Raw genomic sequence first — 19,133 nt, 5'->3', positions numbered from 1 at the left:
AGCTCATGAGGGAAACAGTGATACTGCATTCAGTGTAAGATTTGCATAACGTGGAATACTGAGTCCTAATTAATGCAGGTATTACAGTTATTAGAAACATACTCTAAATAGTACATACAAAACGAAAAGATCACAGAAGTGTTATGGAAAGAGGCAGTGATATGTGACCACACAGTTGACAGTTGAAGACACTCACCATAACACACATACAAAAGCGTGTTACATTAAGCCTGTAGAGGTAGCCTTAACATTTCTAATTTTTTCATACTGGGCTTTGCAAGTTTGTTATGTGGATAACCACAACATCTAGTTTGCATAAACTAAATAATAAGATTCATTGTTTCAAGTATCTGAGAGTTAGCAGGGTTAACACGGTGCTCCTTCCTTACTGGTATTAATGACATACTAGCCTTTTGAAAGTACAGAACTCAAGCTGCAGCCAGCCTTTCCAATGACATGTGTGAGAGCTGAAAAGTTTCATTAGGAGGTTCAAATTATTGAAGTTAAGTAACAGATATGGATTATCAGTTTTTCTTTCTGCTAGCCAGTTAGCAGAGGTTTTCATACTAAGAACTTGAAAGCAGACAATAATTTCATTTCCCAGTTACAAAAAAGCTGAGAGCTTGCTAGTAATTATGCACTATCTTAAGAGTCCTGCCACTTCTGACATATGGTGCCTCTCAACTGATCAGTCGAGCCAAGTGCTGCACTGGGATTTCACCAATGCTAAAGGCAAAGTGCAAGATGATAGGAGCTGGGAAATGGAAGAAAAGCAGCAGAACAAATAATTAAAAATAATTTTTTAAATAATTAGTATATTAAATAATGTTAGCAAAACAATGAAGAAAAATCAGATATTTTAGTAGACTCAGAAGCTGATTTGTTAGGCTGTGTTTGTACAAACTGAATTGTTTGAAAAAGTCTGTGTCACTTACTGAAACTGTTGAACTGGGAGTGTTTGTTCCATATCCAGAGGAAGGAAGGGAGGCCAAGGACCAGCGGCGTCCATCCGTTCTGGGGAAAAGAAGTAAGGGAGATTATTATCAGGGATATATCGTGGCTAATACTTGGGGGAAATAAGCATTTTCCTCCCTCAAATCTCTCAACCACACGTTTTTATTAAAGTCTCAAGTTACTCAGATAAATCAGGTATCCTATTTACAATGACCTTTGCGAAAAAGCAGCTAGGGTAAGTTTTAAGAGCAAAATTAAGTGACCTTGGAAAAGATAAAGCAAATGGACATCAGATTCCTTCACTAAGTAGATGCTTTGCAAATATTACCAGTCATGCAAAAACTGAAGTTTCAAGAATGGACAAACGAAATCAGCTCATTTCAAACTTCTTTGAAAAAGACAGTCATGCCTAAGATTATTACTCATGCAGTTCCATGTCAAATAAAGTTTAAAATTGAGGGGAAAAATCCTATCAGATCAAGAATCAACTGAGAGCGGTCTCATTTCTCGTCAGAGGGCATTCTGCCTACTGCATCCCCTGACACAGCTGGTGAATTAAATCCACAACAGCCGATCTGAGCAGAGCTGATGAGTCCACTCGAAATACAGAGGAGACAGAAATCACAGAAATTCCACGTAGAGTCTCTTTCTCCTCCAGTCAATATAATATTTGTAGTTATTTCGCTATCATAGCCAAAGAAACATGACCCTCAGGGAAAATAGCCAAAACATCCTGGAGATATTACAGAAAAGGTCTTGTTTTACCAACGTCAAAACCGAGGAACTATACAACTGCTTTGAGAAGAATGTGCATTGCCCTCCCTGAAACTCTCTTCTCTCCCCAAAACCCACCTCAGAGAGGATCAAAAAAGAGCTACTCAGATCAGTCTCCCATCACTTTTTCTGCCTCTGATTTCATTCCAGTCTCGCATGCATTTAGTGTGCTATAGCGGACAAACGTTGCCTGTTGCACAATGGGATGGATGTTAAGTCTTTTCCTCACATCAGTTTCCCTCTGCTTGTTTCTTTTATTACAGCAGATCATCAGTAACTGGTCACAAAGTGAAGCTGAATTAGAGCAGTTCATTGTTCTAACTTACTTTGAAAAGATTTGGGGGTTTTTGGTACACGTAGATACAGTACATTTATGCAAGTGCATTATAAAATAGGATGTTTGGTACAGGTGTGAAATAGTGCTTAGTGCTTATAAAAAAACTCAACTATTATCATCTTCACAGTAATATCTCTCATCCCACTATCCACATCCATGAAGACTCATCTTCAAAAAAAAGTTCAGTGCACACTCAGACATAAACGTCTGTTTATATTTTTTCCAGATCTAGTTCCTTTTATTTTCAGGCACTGATACACATGACTCTTCTTTGTCATCTATCTTAGGATGAGAGGAAAATAAACTCACTGTTCTACATCACTGAAAGAATATTACGTCAAGAGAGTTTTTAAAAAGATTCATGCTTCATGCACTAGGGAAAAAATAACATCAAGTTGTAATGCAGATTTCTATTGCATGCCGATGTTATAGCTAAATCCCATTTAGCCACAGGTGATATTTTCTTTGGCAAGACAATTACATGTAAAAGAACAATCTCAAAAAATTCCAAAAGAAATTAAATTCCTTTCTTATCCTCAAAAAACAACAAATGACAGAATGACAAAGTCGCTGCATGATGCGGTCAGTGACTGAACATCAAACTTCAATGATCTTCAGTTTCTTGTAACATAAAGGAGTACTGGGGAAATGTTTAGGTCAACGATTCAATCTCAGTTTGGATTCTCAGTCCCAAAGCTTAACAGTATGTTCCTGTCCTCTCAAACAGTAGACAGGAACACACAAGTCAGTCATTTTTTGCAAAAGAAAAGCCTAATCCCTTTTTTACTGAGTTGCCTAAATTATGTATTGAAATCACTTCAGAATTTTCATTTTGACAAAGTTAACCAAAAAAGTCTTTCTTAATTAGAAAATTACGGAATATCTCTTCATGCTTGGGCTATTTTCTGCTGATGCAACCTAGGCAAGCAATGTGCTAAGCAGTCAGGACAATGCATATCAGCTCTATTCTAGCAGAAAGAAGTGGGACAAGTGTAGAAATCTTCGAAATCAAAGGGAATGGGAAAAAACTTTAAAAGAAAATTCCTTCTTCATTTATGCAAAACATTACAAAGGTACTTCAGTATTTTGTTAATAAACGTATTTTTACAGAGACCTCATGCATTATTGCTTCAGGAAAAGATACTTGGAAAGAAATTTTTAGGTCTTTTATTTATAATATAACATTTGCTAGCACAATAAAAACATGCGAACAACAAATTTTGCCTTTAAAATGACATTTTAATGAGTTAATTAAGGAGATAGTTAAATGCTATTCAATGAACAATAGATCAATTTCAAAACAGGAAGGTGCTAGAAGAACAACACATCTTCTCCAGAGCACTACCTGTTTATCATTTTAAGCCAAAATGCAAAAATTTCCTGTTTTGATTACCAAAGAATAGAAGCTGAATGCCTATATGGGGTTATTACAGCATGAACTTGTTAGGGACACAGGCTCAGCTCCACAGAAGTATAGTTCATACACATACACAAACAACAGCAATAGGATACACATTACCTGTCTGCTCTGTGCCCGTGGCTGTATGGAAGAAATTGTACAATGATAATGAGAGAGGGAGAAGAAAAAGGTGCACATGTGATTTCTGAAAAACACCGTCATCTTCTGGTATTCCACTAAGATCAGTTTTAGTGAATAGGGACAGAATTAACCATACATTTCCCTGCTCTACCAGGAGGATTCCTGAACGTGCTAACTTCGTGGCTATGACACAATCATTGAAAGGGTGTCTAGCAAGGGATTTACAATTAATCACTTGTCAAACTAAGGACAGTCTTGCAGTATATTGTACTGAAATTGGCTTTACAATAAAATGAGTTTTCCAAATGTGCTTCCTATTCTGTCTCAAGGATCAACTCATCACAGGGCTATAACGAAAGAATGGAAATCACAATGTCCAAACAAGATCATAAATGAAGGAATTACACCAAATATAAAAGGCAGAAAATCAGCAACAAATAATTTCTGTGATGGCGAAGGGAAGAAATCAGGTACAAACCATCTCTTAAGACCCACACAGCACCAATAAAAAGGGTACAGTGAAATATCCATTTGTCTGGGGTAACAGAGCACCACATCTGCAGTTACTTAATCATATAGGAGTTATTTTGATACTGCTATGTCATAATCTCATAAATACGTATTGGTACTGCTGGCATAGCTACTGAGGGTGTAATGCAAGCAGAAAATAGAAACAAGTTTCTAAAACAAGCCGCGCTAAGTGTTCTTTTAAATGACAGAAAAAGTATAGAAAGCAACACACATGCTGTAAAATGAAGCACAGTATTTGATAGGACAGGCTTAACCTTTATTCGTCTATTTCTTTAAAAATTAGATTTAAAACGTGGAAAAGTATGAAAGGGCACTCTTCAGAGTTTTATTATTAAAACATTTGTTTTCTGCTTGGAATTTTAGAAAGCACTGATACTGAAACATCAAGTTGAAACATGATGTTGAAAAATTATTTTAAGTTTTGACAATGGTTTCAGCTGCAACTTTCCTCCTGTATTCCAGGGTTCAGAACTCCAGATACTGTGAAACCTTGTAAAAATTCAGTTGACTTCAACAGAAATTGCAGAATACACCCAGATCAAGCTCAAATACCTCTTTAAAAATAAAGGTGGATGCTGTGAGTCCATTTGAATTGTTTCAGCAGGAGCCAATTTTTCCCTCTGAGGCAACAGGAAAATACATATCCAGTCTACCACATTTCACAGGCTATGATAAAGCTTTTTCTTACATAAGACCTGAATACCAAAGTCTACTTCAAACGGTATTCAAGGACACCAGGTCTTCTAGCAAATCACCTCAATGGAGAAACGCTCCAGGATTTACCTGCCATTCAGACAAAGGGTGTACCTTATCTGGTCAAATCCTAACCCTTTATTCTTCTTTGAAGTTTTGAGGCCTATCATTTTTCTAACTAGTCCTCAAGCTAAACCTGTCATTCTCAGAAAACTTATTTCTTCTCAAGATGATCACACGTTTCCCATTCTCAGATCATTTTAACACAGATTAGGTTTTTTTCAGCTGCGGCAGAGTTTGTCAAATCAAAAATATCTTCCTCACACTTGAATCTAATAATCTGCTACTATGCCCAAACCCTGCTTGGGATCTCTTTTTTCCTGTTTGTTATTTCTCTACAAAATTTAACTTTCTGTACCATTATCCATTTCTGCCTACCTGCTGGGGTACAACATTAATACACCATTTGTCTGCTTCTCCCAGCTGTCTTTGTTCTTTCCATCCTACTCCTTACACTAAATTCGTCACTATAGTATCACATTTCTTTCCACCAGTCTGATACACGGCATGACCAGCACTTCTCTAGCGTTCACTGCAGGACTGATGATAGCTTCACCATCACGTCTCTCAATGCTGCTGTTCTCGAAGTTGTTCGAGACTTGCAATTTCAATTATCAGCCACTTTCCTCATTAGAGCATTAACGTACTCTTGACACCAATGCCCACGACAGAATGTGGTGAATGAATGCACACACAGTTGTGCACACCTAATTTTAGGTATGTTTACATCTTTGTGGAGACATAGCAAAGAAGATCAGTACACTTAGAATACACCTCAGTTATTCAGTGAGAAGAGCAGCTAAGACCACAACTAAGATATGATCATCCTAATCATAACTGATTTTAATGCCATTATGACTAAATTATTTGTTTTATCACATGCCCTGTATGTCATCCATCTGGGAGAATGTTGTCTCCCTTCCCTAGGCAGTATTAACTACTAAATTTACTTTATCTTCTTCTAGGTCCGAAAACTAACTAATGTGTTCTGGGTGCTGTCAAGATCTAAACAAAAAAGAACAAAACAAAACAAAAAAAGAACAAAGCAAAACAACAAAGGAGCAAAACAAAACATATCACAGAAAGTAGAATACCATAAAAAAAAATTCTTACCCATAGGCCATTTCCAAATAAAAGTATATAGACTACTTGTTTGCCAGTGCAAAGTAAATAGATCTTGTCTTACCTTCGGGCAGGAACAAAGGAAAAATGAGCAGGTGCATTGGGAGAGAAGTTCCTGGGACTGTCCAAAGGGCTGCTACCTGTTTGAGAAAGTAAAAAAACAAACCAAACCAAAACAAAAAACACCCAAAACCATTTAATTCACATTTGCAACAAACGGACTGAGCAGAAAGACTTTCCACTGCAAGTCGTAGTCGCAAATAATTGAAAATATGGAGCTTTGAGTCTTTGATCATTTAAGCATTAGTTTGCTAAAGAAATGTTCTCATACGGATGTATCCGTATTTTCCCTCCTTTTAAATTTAATGTTTATATTTTCCTTCTTGCTTTCAGGTAAGTAATGTATCACACATACACAATCTAGTCTCTTAATATTTTACAATAATTTCTATATACAAGCTTTTCCAAACACTTCTCAATGAAAAATCCGAGTTAGAAATTACATCAATGATAGTTTCAGGAATAATAAATAGTATGAAACTATTTCTTCACAATGTAAATAAAGGCTGAATGCAAAATTCACTGAGGAAAAAAAAGACATACCAAAGGAACTGCACATGATAATAAAAGGACTACATACACGTAAGATGATCAGGCTATAACATAGCAGCCTTCTCCCAAACTACCATCTGATATAATACTACTTGCTTGAAAATGAAAGTTTCAGTGAATTTATACAGCGAGGAAAAAATAACAGTTTGCACTTTTTCACTTGGCACAAGAATACTTTTCCTGGGCTTTGTCATATGATGTGTAAGCATATGGTTGGTAAGTGGTATATTGCAATGTATTTTATTTCACAGTAAAAAGCAACTATTTCATAGAAAGCCCTTCTGAAAGCCAGAATAATTTACAGACTAACTGCAGAAACCTTTGAAGTTGTGGATGAATTAGAAGCTTCGTATCAGCGAATATGCTTTCTATCAGGCATACTCTTAAGTGGTTTGCTCTTTCAGATCCTTAATACAAGCACAAAAGAAAAACTACACATCATAAACACATGCCAACAGCACTTTCTTTGTGTACAGACAATAAAATAACATTAAAATAAGAGCAGGAAAACTAAATAGTGGACAAGCAATGCACTGCCAGGTACCTAACTGCAGTCACCAGAAATGTTTTCAAATTCAGATCTCACATAAAAGGATTTATTTTCAAAGTCATGTTGAAAAGTGAAATGTCTATGATGAGTCATCTGCACAGGGAAAATTCGGGAGAAGTACTAGGTGCCCAGCTCACCCCCAAGTCAGCACTGTTTGCGAGGTTACGGTCCCATCCAGCACTGTACTGAAGCTTATAATTAATTTGCATTAATTTCAACCCAAGTTATTGGTACAATTTAACTGTTACACTGAGCAGAAACAGAATATAAGCACTGTGCTCAGTTGAAGGTAACATTCACTCACACTTCAGCTACACAAACAGTTCACAAAAATCTGCACTAGCATCTCCCATAACTTCTTGTGAGCAAGGTGTGTGCACACCTGGCAAGCATGCCTGGGCAGGTAGGGAGGAGGAGAGGGAGAACAAGCTGATGCCTTCGGGGGTATGAGGATGGCCACAGCACAGGCCAGCAAACTCCATCTGGTCTACGAGTCTACAAGGAGAAGAATAGCAGCTGGTTGAGATTAAAGCAGCCTCAGGCTGATCTAACATGTGTCAAGGGGTGATGAGAGAACTGGAGAGGTAAGTGAATTCCAGACAACTTCACAATCTGCTGCACCAGGAGCAAACTGAACTAAAAACAAAAGGCTTGAGCAACAGGTTCGTTTCCCTTTGGCTCACTTTTCTTTTGTATTATAATGCTTTGTTATTAAATATTAGTTAAGAACTGACAATGAGTTCACAGTGTAACATAACACAATGCGAGTCTTCACTCCAAACTGGATACCATTTAACTCATTCCCAGTATATCCCAAGTGGGAAGGAGACAAAGTGATCAGAAATCAATAACTAGATGACTTGTGGTGCTTCATTTATTAAGCTTGTACTCATTTTAATTCTTACGGTCACAGTGGAAAAATAGACATTATGCTGCTTTTGAACTAAGGGAAGACTGAGTGGTTCGACAGTCTAGATGGCACTGCAAGCTTACAAGAAAGACAGAAGGAGGCTACGATAGCCGCAAAGTGAACAACTCAATGGTGCAAAACACACCTGTCCTGGTAGCAGCACACAGCTAGAGTTAGGGTCACCATTTATTTGCTAGCAGATAGCTGAAGGATCATTTTAGGTCAGGAGGAAACGCAGCACGAACAAGGCTTACCCGTGGTTATGCAGATCTTTTAACAAAGCAAGGAGAGCTGTCAGTTTTGGTGGGAAGCTTGGTCTTTGCTTTCCCATTTTTCAAGCTTAACAGCCGACAAACACTACTGTGTCAAGATGATCTTTTTGAACAAAAAGCCCGTTGCCTGATGCTGTTATAAACAAGCAATGAACTGTCATTGCCTTTTTATATTTTCATCAATCTTCTGTAAACTTTCCAGATTATGATCAAAATAGGATTTCAGAATAACTAAGCAAATTGGGTAACGACAGTTTTTAAATTTTGAAATTAAGTATGTGGGTGTTTGATCTCTTCTGAGCCTGCGCAATGTGGTACACAGGTATTACTAATTTTTAAGCAACTACTTTTTCAGATTTATATGGCATATTTCCTTCCAGATACTGGAATTTTAATTGGATCCCCTGTGAGTTGCTTCTAGTTTTAAAATGAAAAGCAATTAGTTTTTCTACTCAATTCAAGTCTGGGTGAAGCTTTTAAAACAACAACAGGGAGAAGGGGAATTACCACTTTTCCCTAAAATTTCCCAGTACTGCTGCATCTGCTATAGTTGAAGGAATTTTAATAAGAGAATGGTCTCACTCACCAAGGCTGATCGAAACCCTATTTATTGTGTTAGCAAGGGTAAATTCCCCTGTTGCTCAAGGGTTATAGTTGGCTACTACTGAACCTGAAAGGACTCTGTCTCAAGGGAGACTGTTACACAAAATTATTATCCATTAGGTAAATCAACACCGTTACATGAACGTTAATAATTCAGGCATGAACCTTTACATTTTCCGGACACAGGAAGAAGGATGCAGCCAAAGTATTTGTACATCCGCTGCCCTCAAAAGTACAAAACTGGATCTTACAGGCAATAGCTAGGTGAAAGTCTCAGCTATCACCTACAGACATGACATTCTTCAGATAAGTAATGAGTCCAAAAACTTACACTAGAACCATGTTGTAAAACCTGTTTCTGAGACTTGCAAAAATAAATAAGTAAAAAATAAACAAAAGATGAAGTTGTTAAGGTCTTCTACCTAGGACACACTAACATTATTTGCTGAATATTAACACAAGCAGCTAAAGATCTTGCTGCATAGTACAGAACTAGCTGCCTTCCAGTGCACGCAAAGCTTAAAATGTCCAAAAAAGTTTAAGCACCTTGTGTACCACCTGTCTCACGTACAGTTCTCACACCATGCGAGGATCACACACATGAAATGCTGATGAACTGCAGCTTTGGTAACAAAGGGCAGGATCTAGAGTGGTATGTTACGTACTCTGCCCACTCTAAAAATAATAAATAAATAGAAGCCTTAGTAATAGCCATTTTTCTGCCAGAAGGTGAAACTGAACTTGCAGTGAAAGAGCAGAATAATTTAATTCAGTACCACAGCACTGCCTGTGAGCAGCTCCCTCCACCTGCCCTTACAGATGGGAGCAGGACAGAGGTCCCAGCAGTGACAAGTGTCTTCACTGGAAGCCAGCGACCGAGTTGGCTACCTTACAGTTGTGGACAGTAAATTTTAAAATAGCCTGAACTTCAGTCATCCAGCTGTAAGAACCTATTTCTTTCTTACTGAATTATAAAGATGATGTTTTTTCTTTGACTGATTTTAAGCTTTTCGCTTTAAAATATAATCTAATGGTGACTTAGTAACACCCTCATGATGGGTATGTTATAACAGGTGCACTGCGCACACCTTCTCTCTAATTTTCAGATTTTCAAAAATGGATTCAAACAAATACAAAAAAAAACCACAAAACGTAAGGAACGTACCTGTAGACCTTTTTTTTCCTCTGATTTTGAAAGAAAAAGAATTTAGAATAAAGGGAGGATTTTCAAACCTGTACTCCTACAACTGGTCACTTCAATCCAAGTTTGGGTGATTAGACAAGCAGAGTGACTTTCTCATGAAGTTAACAAGCAGTAGGTTTCTATACCAAGGTCCCAGCTTACTTTGGAAAATGCTATTTCATACAGTTTGAAAACCGAATTAGCACACTTCAAATCCATTAAGTGTCCTTGAATCAGAAGTTTGGATTTACTTTCATCTCAAATGTTGAGATCTCTTAAGTATTACTTTTCCTCTAAATTTTCTAAGATATGAAATTGCCTGGCACTTTATCTGGATGCTGTTTCAGATAATAAGTGTATCTGCCTGGATCAGCGTTCATTAGGAGGCAGGTTTCCCTGATGGCCAGTCAACTGTGCTGTATCACACCCACTGACTTTTATGTTAGGCACAGAAGAGTAACTCCTGAGGCTACTGCCATACAGGACTCAATTTTAGAGTGGTTTCTGAACAGAATAATTTCAGAAAGCCTCCTTGATTTCTCTGCATGCTTGCTGTTCCTTTGATTCATAAGAGACGTTCAGAATAGGCATTAAGAACGTGTTAAAGACAAAAGAGGCCACAGAGAGGCTCCAGCATTTCTTAGTAACTTATCAGCGTATGAACCTGAACAAACAGATTGATAGATTCTGTTCAAATACTAAACAAATATCACAGCCTGTTCTCAAATTCTCATCTCATATATGATATTTCTTAAGAAAATATTTGTGACTCTACTCTAAATTTCATCTACTTTTGTCTCCTGAATAAATTATTTTTCTCAGGGAAGACTCTAAATATAGTACTGGTAGAGAACTCAAATTACAAGTAATTTATCTTCCTATGCTTTACTGGCTATTCTTGGAGGTCACAAAGGATATCCTTTTAATTAATAGTTTTAAATCCCTTATGCAACAAATAAATGGGTATGTTTTTCAATTACTGCTGAAGAAAGATGGCATACCACTGATTAGTTACTTCAGTTTCTAGAAGACAGCCGCATACTTCTAATAAAAGATAAGTTTGTAAAGCCTGAGACAGCATCAAAACCACTAAGGGTAGTTTTTCGTTTTTTAAATAGACAGAGGAGAAAAGCAAATCAAGAGAAAATATAAATGTTTGTTTTGTGAACATTTCTGCAGTTGTTTTCTGAGCAATGATCATGTCAACATCTTGTTGCAATCTCTCAAGCAAGGACGCTTCTTCCATATTCTGAGGAGCATTTTTCTCTAACAATTTTAGTTACAGGCTTGTGCAGCTAATTTAGAATCAATGCTGAGAACAAAGAAAAGAGCACAACGTAACTAAGTGGAGAATCTCTACCAAGAAAAATGCCTTGTTGAAACCAACTTTTACAAAGCTATCGCTATCATAATCACACTCAACGGAATCAAGTGAGCTTGAAGTGAAAGGGAATTGCCCTATGCACATTTTCAGCCTTGTGTTTTATCTGAGATGCTGAAGGAAAAAGAAAATGTTTTTAATATACTACTTTTATGATTTTGTTAGTATTTTAATTTGAAAATCATGGGCCATTTTAATAAAACAATGCCATTAAAGTAACTTCTCAGCCTTCCATTGCTGCGCTTTATAGAATCTCAAGCAAATATGACAAAGTTTTATGAAAGCTTAGAGCGGTTAAGGATTTCATGGGCATCTCTGACCAATAACTTTGGTCTTTTTCCTTTCAACAGGCTGGATGTCACCTCTCAAGATGCAATGTTCTGCAAATAGAAACAGATGGTTCCTTCTAGCTGAGCTACTATCAATTTGCTGTTCTTTCTCAGCATTATCCTTAGTTTCAATTTCCAGAAAGTATTTTCAGAACATACTGCCATGTAGGAGGAGGAAAGTCTGATTATAATGAAAACAACAGTTACTTGTCTTACTTGCAACAGTGATGTGCTTCCAGACACGCTCCACTGTGGATCATGTGCCACAAATGTTCAAGCTGTTTCTTGCTACTGACTGGTGCCCATTAGGACCTTACCTGAAGCCCAAACATCTTCTCTGGCATTTTGAAATATTGAAAACAATGTAGTCACACATCATCTACCTCCCTCATCAATAAAAACACCAAGGAGACATGCTGTTCAGGCAAGCTGTTGAATCTGCATGTGTGACCCTTTCTGAAAATCCGTAACCAGTGCAGGCTGAAAAATCGTTCTTTCTTTTTCTATAGAAAGTACATCTCCACACACTTCACCTCGATGACTAACAAGCAGTTGCCCATGTGCTCTTGAAATGAGTGTTTCCCAGTTGCTGCCATGGTTAAACTGGCAGTAATGTAAAAAAAAGAAAAGAATCCTAAACATCTCAAGGTTGTGCTAAGTAGCAGATAGAGAGACCATAAGATGGCATGCTGCACGGCTGACTGGCTGCCAGAGGGATACAGAAACAAGCAGGGTGTTCCTTCTCATGAGAACTGCAGTTAAATCACTGGCACAAATTGACCATGCTAAGAGATTCAAAATAAGATATTCACTTCAATGTATTTATTGAATTTTATTTTACTTTGTTCTCCATCTCAGATTCTTTTGCAGGACATAAGAGGACTGAATTCCTCAGAAAGAGTGGAGGACAGATATAGCAGCAAACTAGAAAGTGTAGAACAGATGAGGACACAGAAATATTTATTTTGAAACTATAAGGACTCTCTTACAAGTTAGAAAAGGTAAAAAACTGTAGTCATAATAAGTTTCAAAGGGTGTATTTTGATGTAGAGTATCAATATGTTCAAACTCACTACAATGAACACTGATATTTTTCCTAATGATTCCCAGGTAAAGCAGTCCTAGAGAGTTACCTGCATGTCCATGAAGAGGAGAATGTGGTCGCGGGAGAGTTGGAGATGTGCTGGATGTTACAATCAAACTCTTTCTGTTGCTTGTCCGACAGCTGAAAGAAAGAAAAATAAATTATAAGGCATGGTCAGATGAACAAAAGCACCTGAAGGCAGGTCCTGCAGATGTTTTTCAGCTAAGGAGGAATCTTTCAGTGTTTAGGTCGGTATTTCCTCACACTCTCTCGGTAGTGATCCTGCAAAGAAGTAAACAGCCAGGGCTGAAACATACTTTGTCAGCAACAAGTTTTTTAGTATGCTGGAAGCAATATAAAAACTGTATCTTGTGCTGCACAGGCCACTAGAGATAGCTGACAACACATTCCAGATTCACAAAATATATGCAACTCATGCTTTACAAACCACACAAAAAGCAGAAAACTGTAAAATACCCCAGAGTGCTTCAGATATTCTTAGTAGTATCCAACCTAGCAAATAAATCTGCTACATTTATTGGCTATTACTATAAGAAACCAGAGCATATTCCTTAGGGTAGAGTTAAAATTATGAAGCAAAGTGTTAGCACACTTCAGCAGATGAGCAGGATTACTAATAAAACTTAAAACTTGAGATTCAAGAATCTTCGCAAACACATGTGGCAATACTGATAGAGAACTCTGCAAAGCAAGTTTCAGACAAGCCCTCTGCCCTCTGAATCAGCTCCACTTACTGCCATGACTTTTTTCCAACAAAGAAAGTGACACTTCCGTATGAGGCAGCTCAGATTTACTTTTCTCCCCACTGGAGTTTCAGAACTTAGCCAAATTAAGAGCAGGAAGTGTTCCTCCATTTGCTTCCCAGCCTGCGATTGCTAGTAGCAAACATTTAGCTCTAAAGAGGATGAAAGTAATTGTAATGGTCAAGGGAAACATTTTTAAATCATGGGAGCTGTGAACAAGAGCACTATTGCACCTCTGATTTGCCTTCTAGATGGCAGAAACATTTCTGCTTACTTCAGCAGTTCTCAAAACAGGTAACTAAAATCATATAGGTCTTGATAGGGAGTGGGAGAATAGATGGGAGCGGGGAAGGCTGAGCAAAGGCTGTACAAGGAGCTTGCGGGTCCAAGGAGCTCCGGAGGTGTCCTGAGAAGCTCCACGTTGGGTTACCGCAGGCGCATGCAAAGCCTGGCTGCTTGCAGAGCTCCGCACGCTGACGTCTGCCTCGGTCCCTCCTGCACCGGCTGATCTTCTGGAGCTGCCCAACAATAAACACGCTCAGACTGCCAAAAACTACAATTTAATGCAAAAATATTTTGCTGCCACAGGATACAGTGCATCTGACTATTATTATTTGTAAGCTTTTTTTATTGCTGTTCTATAGGAAACTAGAGAACTCGATGCAGAAAAAAATACAACTGAACTGCCAACTATAATAAACAGTAATAAAGTTGAAGCAGCATTAACTGCTATTCAGGCTCTTCAGTGTACTTAAAGCATTCCCCAAAATTATCCAACTGATTCCATACAATCTCCATTTACATTCATGTATTATTCAACAACAGTCCATCCAAAAACTGATTGTCATTGTGTACATCGTAAGGAAAAAATAACAGCCTGATTTTAAGAAGCTTCAAATCTCAGTTCATGGATTTTTTTTTAATATGTTTTCATTTACTCTATTCCAGTAACTGTTGAAAAAAATGGAATACTCAATTCCAATATTAATACCAGATAATCATTATGTTTATATTACCAGAAAATCTTTCTCACAATACTAAAGCCTAAGTATTCTGATATAATATATATTACTATGTAAGAAATAAAAAAAAACCTTGCATATTTTAATACAAATTACAATGTAAGAATTTAAGATCTCGCTCAATATAAAACACTAGTACAATAAGAAAACAGAGCTCCATCCCCTATGGTCCTATCCCTTTGCTAAAAAGAGTTTCTAAAATACACTTTACCACAACAACGTCTGGAGCTCACTATGGAAACTTGGTATATTTAAATCACGGCATAACGGGGAACATGAACTGTCCCAAACTCAGAGCTTTTTAACTGCTTGCCTGCATTTGCCAAATTGCACCAAGTTTTACAAACCCATTTTCTCTGCTGCACTTGCAAAGATGAGGAACCAAAAGAGAAAGGGTTAAGTGGCTGGAGAGCAAGCACAGCTGAGACCCGTTAAAATAGGTCAGGTTTAACAAAGGTACCCAGTGGAGGGGATGGCTCTGAGTGAAAGCCTATCCCCAAGTTAGAAATAAAACATTATTCTCTTTACACTCCCAGACTTGGATAACTTCCAGTTTCCCTGGATCTCTAACCTAGGAAGGAGCAACATCACTTAGGCCTCTTTAGCCATTTCTCTGAACCATGTGTGTTGGCAATAAGGCAAAGCTTAAACACAGGGGCTGAAACAGAATTTCTAATTTCTTGAATCTATGTTATATTATGAGGAAAATAAGCAGACAAATACAATCGTACTCTCTACTGGTTGAAGAGAGCTCTCTGGGTATATACACAGTTCTTTTAATAGATCTTGGAATCCCAGAGAAACTACAGAACAACAGTGATGAAGTTCTGGTAGTTTTGAAAACATTAAAAAGGGGGAAGGGAGGAGGCAACATGAAGAATTCAGTTGGGTGACCTCTCCTAAGAAGTCACTACGACAGCGTTTGAGCACCTCCTAAAGAAGAACAGCTAAATATGAAAGAAGTAAAGCTGTCTTTAACGAGGGCTTTGTGCCAAAGAAATTCAAACTAGCCAATTTAAGAGCTGGCAGGAACAGTTCAAATGAAGAAAAAATTATTTCCTGGAAGATGCACTTTAGCCAGACAGACGGTACTGGGCTCCATACTGAGCTACAAGGACAATGATAATGAGGGGATCATATTATCATTTCTTTAAATCGTATTAATTATTGTTTATTACTGTTCACAAATTCTCCAAACAATACTATATGTTTCCTGATCCTAAAAATAATTCAATCTACATAAAAAACAGGAGTAGAAGGAGAAAGTAGAAAGGGAAAATGTTACCTATATATCTCTGAGTATTATAACTAGAAAAAAAAGAAAGTTCTTAAGCAGTCCAGAGAGACTCCAAGCATTATTATTTGTTTATAAGCCAAAGTTTTGCTATTTTCATCAGACGCAAGGCAATCCTGACTCTGACCCTCCTTCCTTTCCTCTCACAATTTGGTATGGGTCTCATTAACCTTTTTTTTCCTCAGATCCCACTTCATAATTTCAGAGAACAAATCCCCTCCAGGTCTTGCAGTTTAGGCAAAAACACGATTTTAACAGCGCAGAGTTTCTGTACTAGCCCGGAGCTGCAGGGTCGAGCTGCGGCCAGCGGAGTGCTTCGGAGGGCTGTCAACACGAAAGTGCCCCTGCTGCCACTGAGGTCGCACACCCACGCTGCCCAACTCAAGTTCAGAAATCTACGAAGGTACAAGAGCAACTTGATTTAATTCCGAACACACACAGCAAAATGGGTAGTTTATATCGAAACATTTGAAACAATGCCTCTTGCCATCGCTACGGAAATTGTGCTTTTTCTATTTCTAGAGCTAACTTCTCTGCCTGCAGTAAAAATAACATTTGTTACGTGTACTGAAGCGTTCCCAGCACATTCTTGAAACTGAACACTGCGGGATATCAGACATGGGTCCAGTAACTGGACACTGGTTTTGGACCCACTGCAATGTGCTCTGGAGCCAGCAACCTTGGCCAGCGTTATTTATGAGAACATTTGGTAGTGTACCTGCGAGCCGCACGCAGCCCGGCTGCTCTTCAACTACACCCTGCACCAACAGACAACTCCATGTCAAGCCTCTAAAATGAGCACCATTAGTACACCTGGTTCCATATGCATTTTCAGTCTGAAAAAGAAATCGATGTTTCAGTTTCAGCATAAATCAATATTTGATTCTTTATTTTAGCAGTTTACTCAGGGGATATCTCTTAACTCACTGAGCAAAACTAATTAACATCCATGAGGTATTCATGTAATGAAACCAAGGGCCACCAAAAAAACAAAAAAAAAAAAAAAACCAAACACCACCACTATCAAGCAATTTCATAGCTTCGCTGATAATCACAAGTGAATAATAAGGAAGTTTCTCAACTAAATTTATAGGCCTTGAAAAATTTCTCATAGTTGAAGCTGCTGAATGTGGAAGTAAACGAGATTAGCATCGATTGCCCGGGTCTTCCCGTAGACTTTGGTACAAATTGACTTGAGGCAAAAAGATGTACAAAAAAATTACAGTTTAAATCACACTTTGGTTAGTAATCATCAACACATATGACTTGTATTAGTGATTTTTAATTACAGAGTTCTAGTTTTGTAAACCACCTCAGGTTGCCAGAGTGCCAGATTAACTCTTGCATTAACTAATAACTCCTTTCAAAGTAAAATTTCAGAATTCCAGCATCAGACTTGTTCCAGACTTGACATTTAATTCAGGGAGTCCTTACAAAATGGGATCCAAAATTTAGAGCAATCACACCTACAAAAGCTATCTGTGGTTACATATTTTCCTAAAATGTACCATCACCTAAACAAATTTAACTAGATTCTCCTCTGATGTTACAGGAGTTTGGTTTCAGTTGATTTGCTTCATAAAGACTTCTTTATGAGAAACAGACATTTTGGAAATGAAAATAAGTATTTAAAATTTTTATTCACAATGGCAGAAAATTTACAAAATCCAAAATCTGCATGTCAATGAATGCACCAGCTGCGCAGCAATGTTAACTAGATGTGGAAGTTATTGTCTTAATTATAGTAATTCAAAGATGGAAGCAATTTTGTAAGCTTTAGCACTACCAACAACAGGGATAATTAGTTCTCTAAAATAGATAAGAATAAGTAAGCATCTGGTTCAAATGATTTTTTTTTTTCACGTTCAAGAATAGTTTAAAAGTTATTCATCCTAGAATAACTGGGGGAAAAAATGTTATTATTCATGGTGTAGGTCTGGTGGTTTGCACATTCCTACATTAAACGCTTCTTATTTTCTCTTAAGGAAGTACAGTTACACTCTCCAAAGACTTGAAGAATGAAAGCACAAGTCCAACAAGCACTTTTTAAGGATTGAAGACAGATCCTCCATCACAATAGACATAGAACTATCCTCTTCGCAGTGCCACCCAGGAAAACGTCATGTATTTCCTGTCATTAAGTTCCATAAGCAGGGAAAGATCCTTAATTTGAATCTTTTCCTGGTTGCCTTGTCCAGACTAAACAACTAAGGATCCTTCCTCCAGCACATCTCTAGACAGTTTTTCCCTGCTATCCATTTCTTTGTAAGGTCAAACCCCAACTCCCAGGACCTTGAGACTGGGTTGCAGCATTCCTGTTTCCGCCATCTTGTCAAAGAATTTCAAATTTCAACTGCATGACTGCAGGATCCTCTCCCACAAAAAGTTGCATGGACTAGTTACTACAACCACGATGACTACAACCACAGAAACAGGTGCAAGTTGTTCAACAAGCCAAGCCCCTTGAATTTGTGTTGCTCATTGTTTTGAAGCTGGACATTTTGCTCCAAGTTTTCTGGCTTGCTGTAGGTGACAGTTGTACCAGGCTGCTGGTACACTCTGTGTTCAAGGGCATTTGTTCCACACGAGATGAAAAGCTTCACCTCTCTCCCTTCTTTTTTTTAAAGCCTATTTCATATTAATCCAGATATGTGCAATGTACGAGCTGCTTCAGAGGAAAAAATTTTGCAGAGTCATCTATGAGATATGAAAAGTCTTGGAAAGTGAAGACGACTTCACTTTGTCATGAAACCAGAGAAAAGTCCTGCCTGTATGGTTGAAGACTACCCCTTCTGTATTAAAGCAAGATGTTCAGGGGTGCTCCCATGCCTCATGATGGTACCAGTAAATTAGAGTCACTGTGTGGATGACTGTGGAAAGATGTGAATTCTGTGAGACAAGGAGCACAGAGATAAAAGACACAGTCAATTTGTGAAATGTGGGCTCCACTTCTGTACAGATATTCAAAGAGTGCATGGAGGGTAAAATCCATGATCGATGTCTTTTTTCAGATCACATTTCAGCACGCTAATGAACACGTTAACTGAAGTGAATAAGGAGTTGAGCAACGCAAGACTTCCAAAGCATGTGGTAAGTTGGGTGTAGACTATTTCCTTTG

At 37.9% G+C, this 19,133-nt stretch overlaps 1 protein-coding gene across 5 annotated transcripts in view; it reads right to left on the bottom strand.

Moving 5' to 3' along the window:
- The window catches only part of MAST2 (microtubule associated serine/threonine kinase 2), a 194,868-nt gene that overhangs the window by 57,206 nt on the left and 118,529 nt on the right, over positions 1 to 19,133 (bottom strand). For 4 of the 5 annotated variants that reach the window (XM_086617846.1, XM_086617847.1, XM_086617848.1 and 1 more), the window contains 4 exons: positions 12,985 to 13,076; positions 6,076 to 6,151; positions 3,585 to 3,605; positions 936 to 1,014 (listed from right to left, as the gene is read on the bottom strand). In XM_086617846.1, the coding sequence (XP_086473972.1) occupies positions 936 to 1,014; positions 3,585 to 3,605; positions 6,076 to 6,151; positions 12,985 to 13,076 (268 nt within the window). The remainder of the gene's footprint in view (positions 1 to 935; positions 1,015 to 3,584; positions 3,606 to 6,075; positions 6,152 to 12,984; positions 13,077 to 19,133) is intronic. The other variant, XM_086617850.1, reaches the window with a different exon arrangement.

Source organism: Tauraco erythrolophus, chromosome 10 (genome assembly GCF_009769465.1).
Source record: "Tauraco erythrolophus isolate bTauEry1 chromosome 10, bTauEry1.pri, whole genome shotgun sequence".
In the NCBI taxonomy this organism is placed as follows: Eukaryota; Metazoa; Chordata; class Aves; order Musophagiformes; family Musophagidae; genus Tauraco; species Tauraco erythrolophus.
The sequence above is the reverse complement of the archived record's forward strand: the minus strand, read 5'-3'. Positions and strand labels throughout refer to the sequence as shown.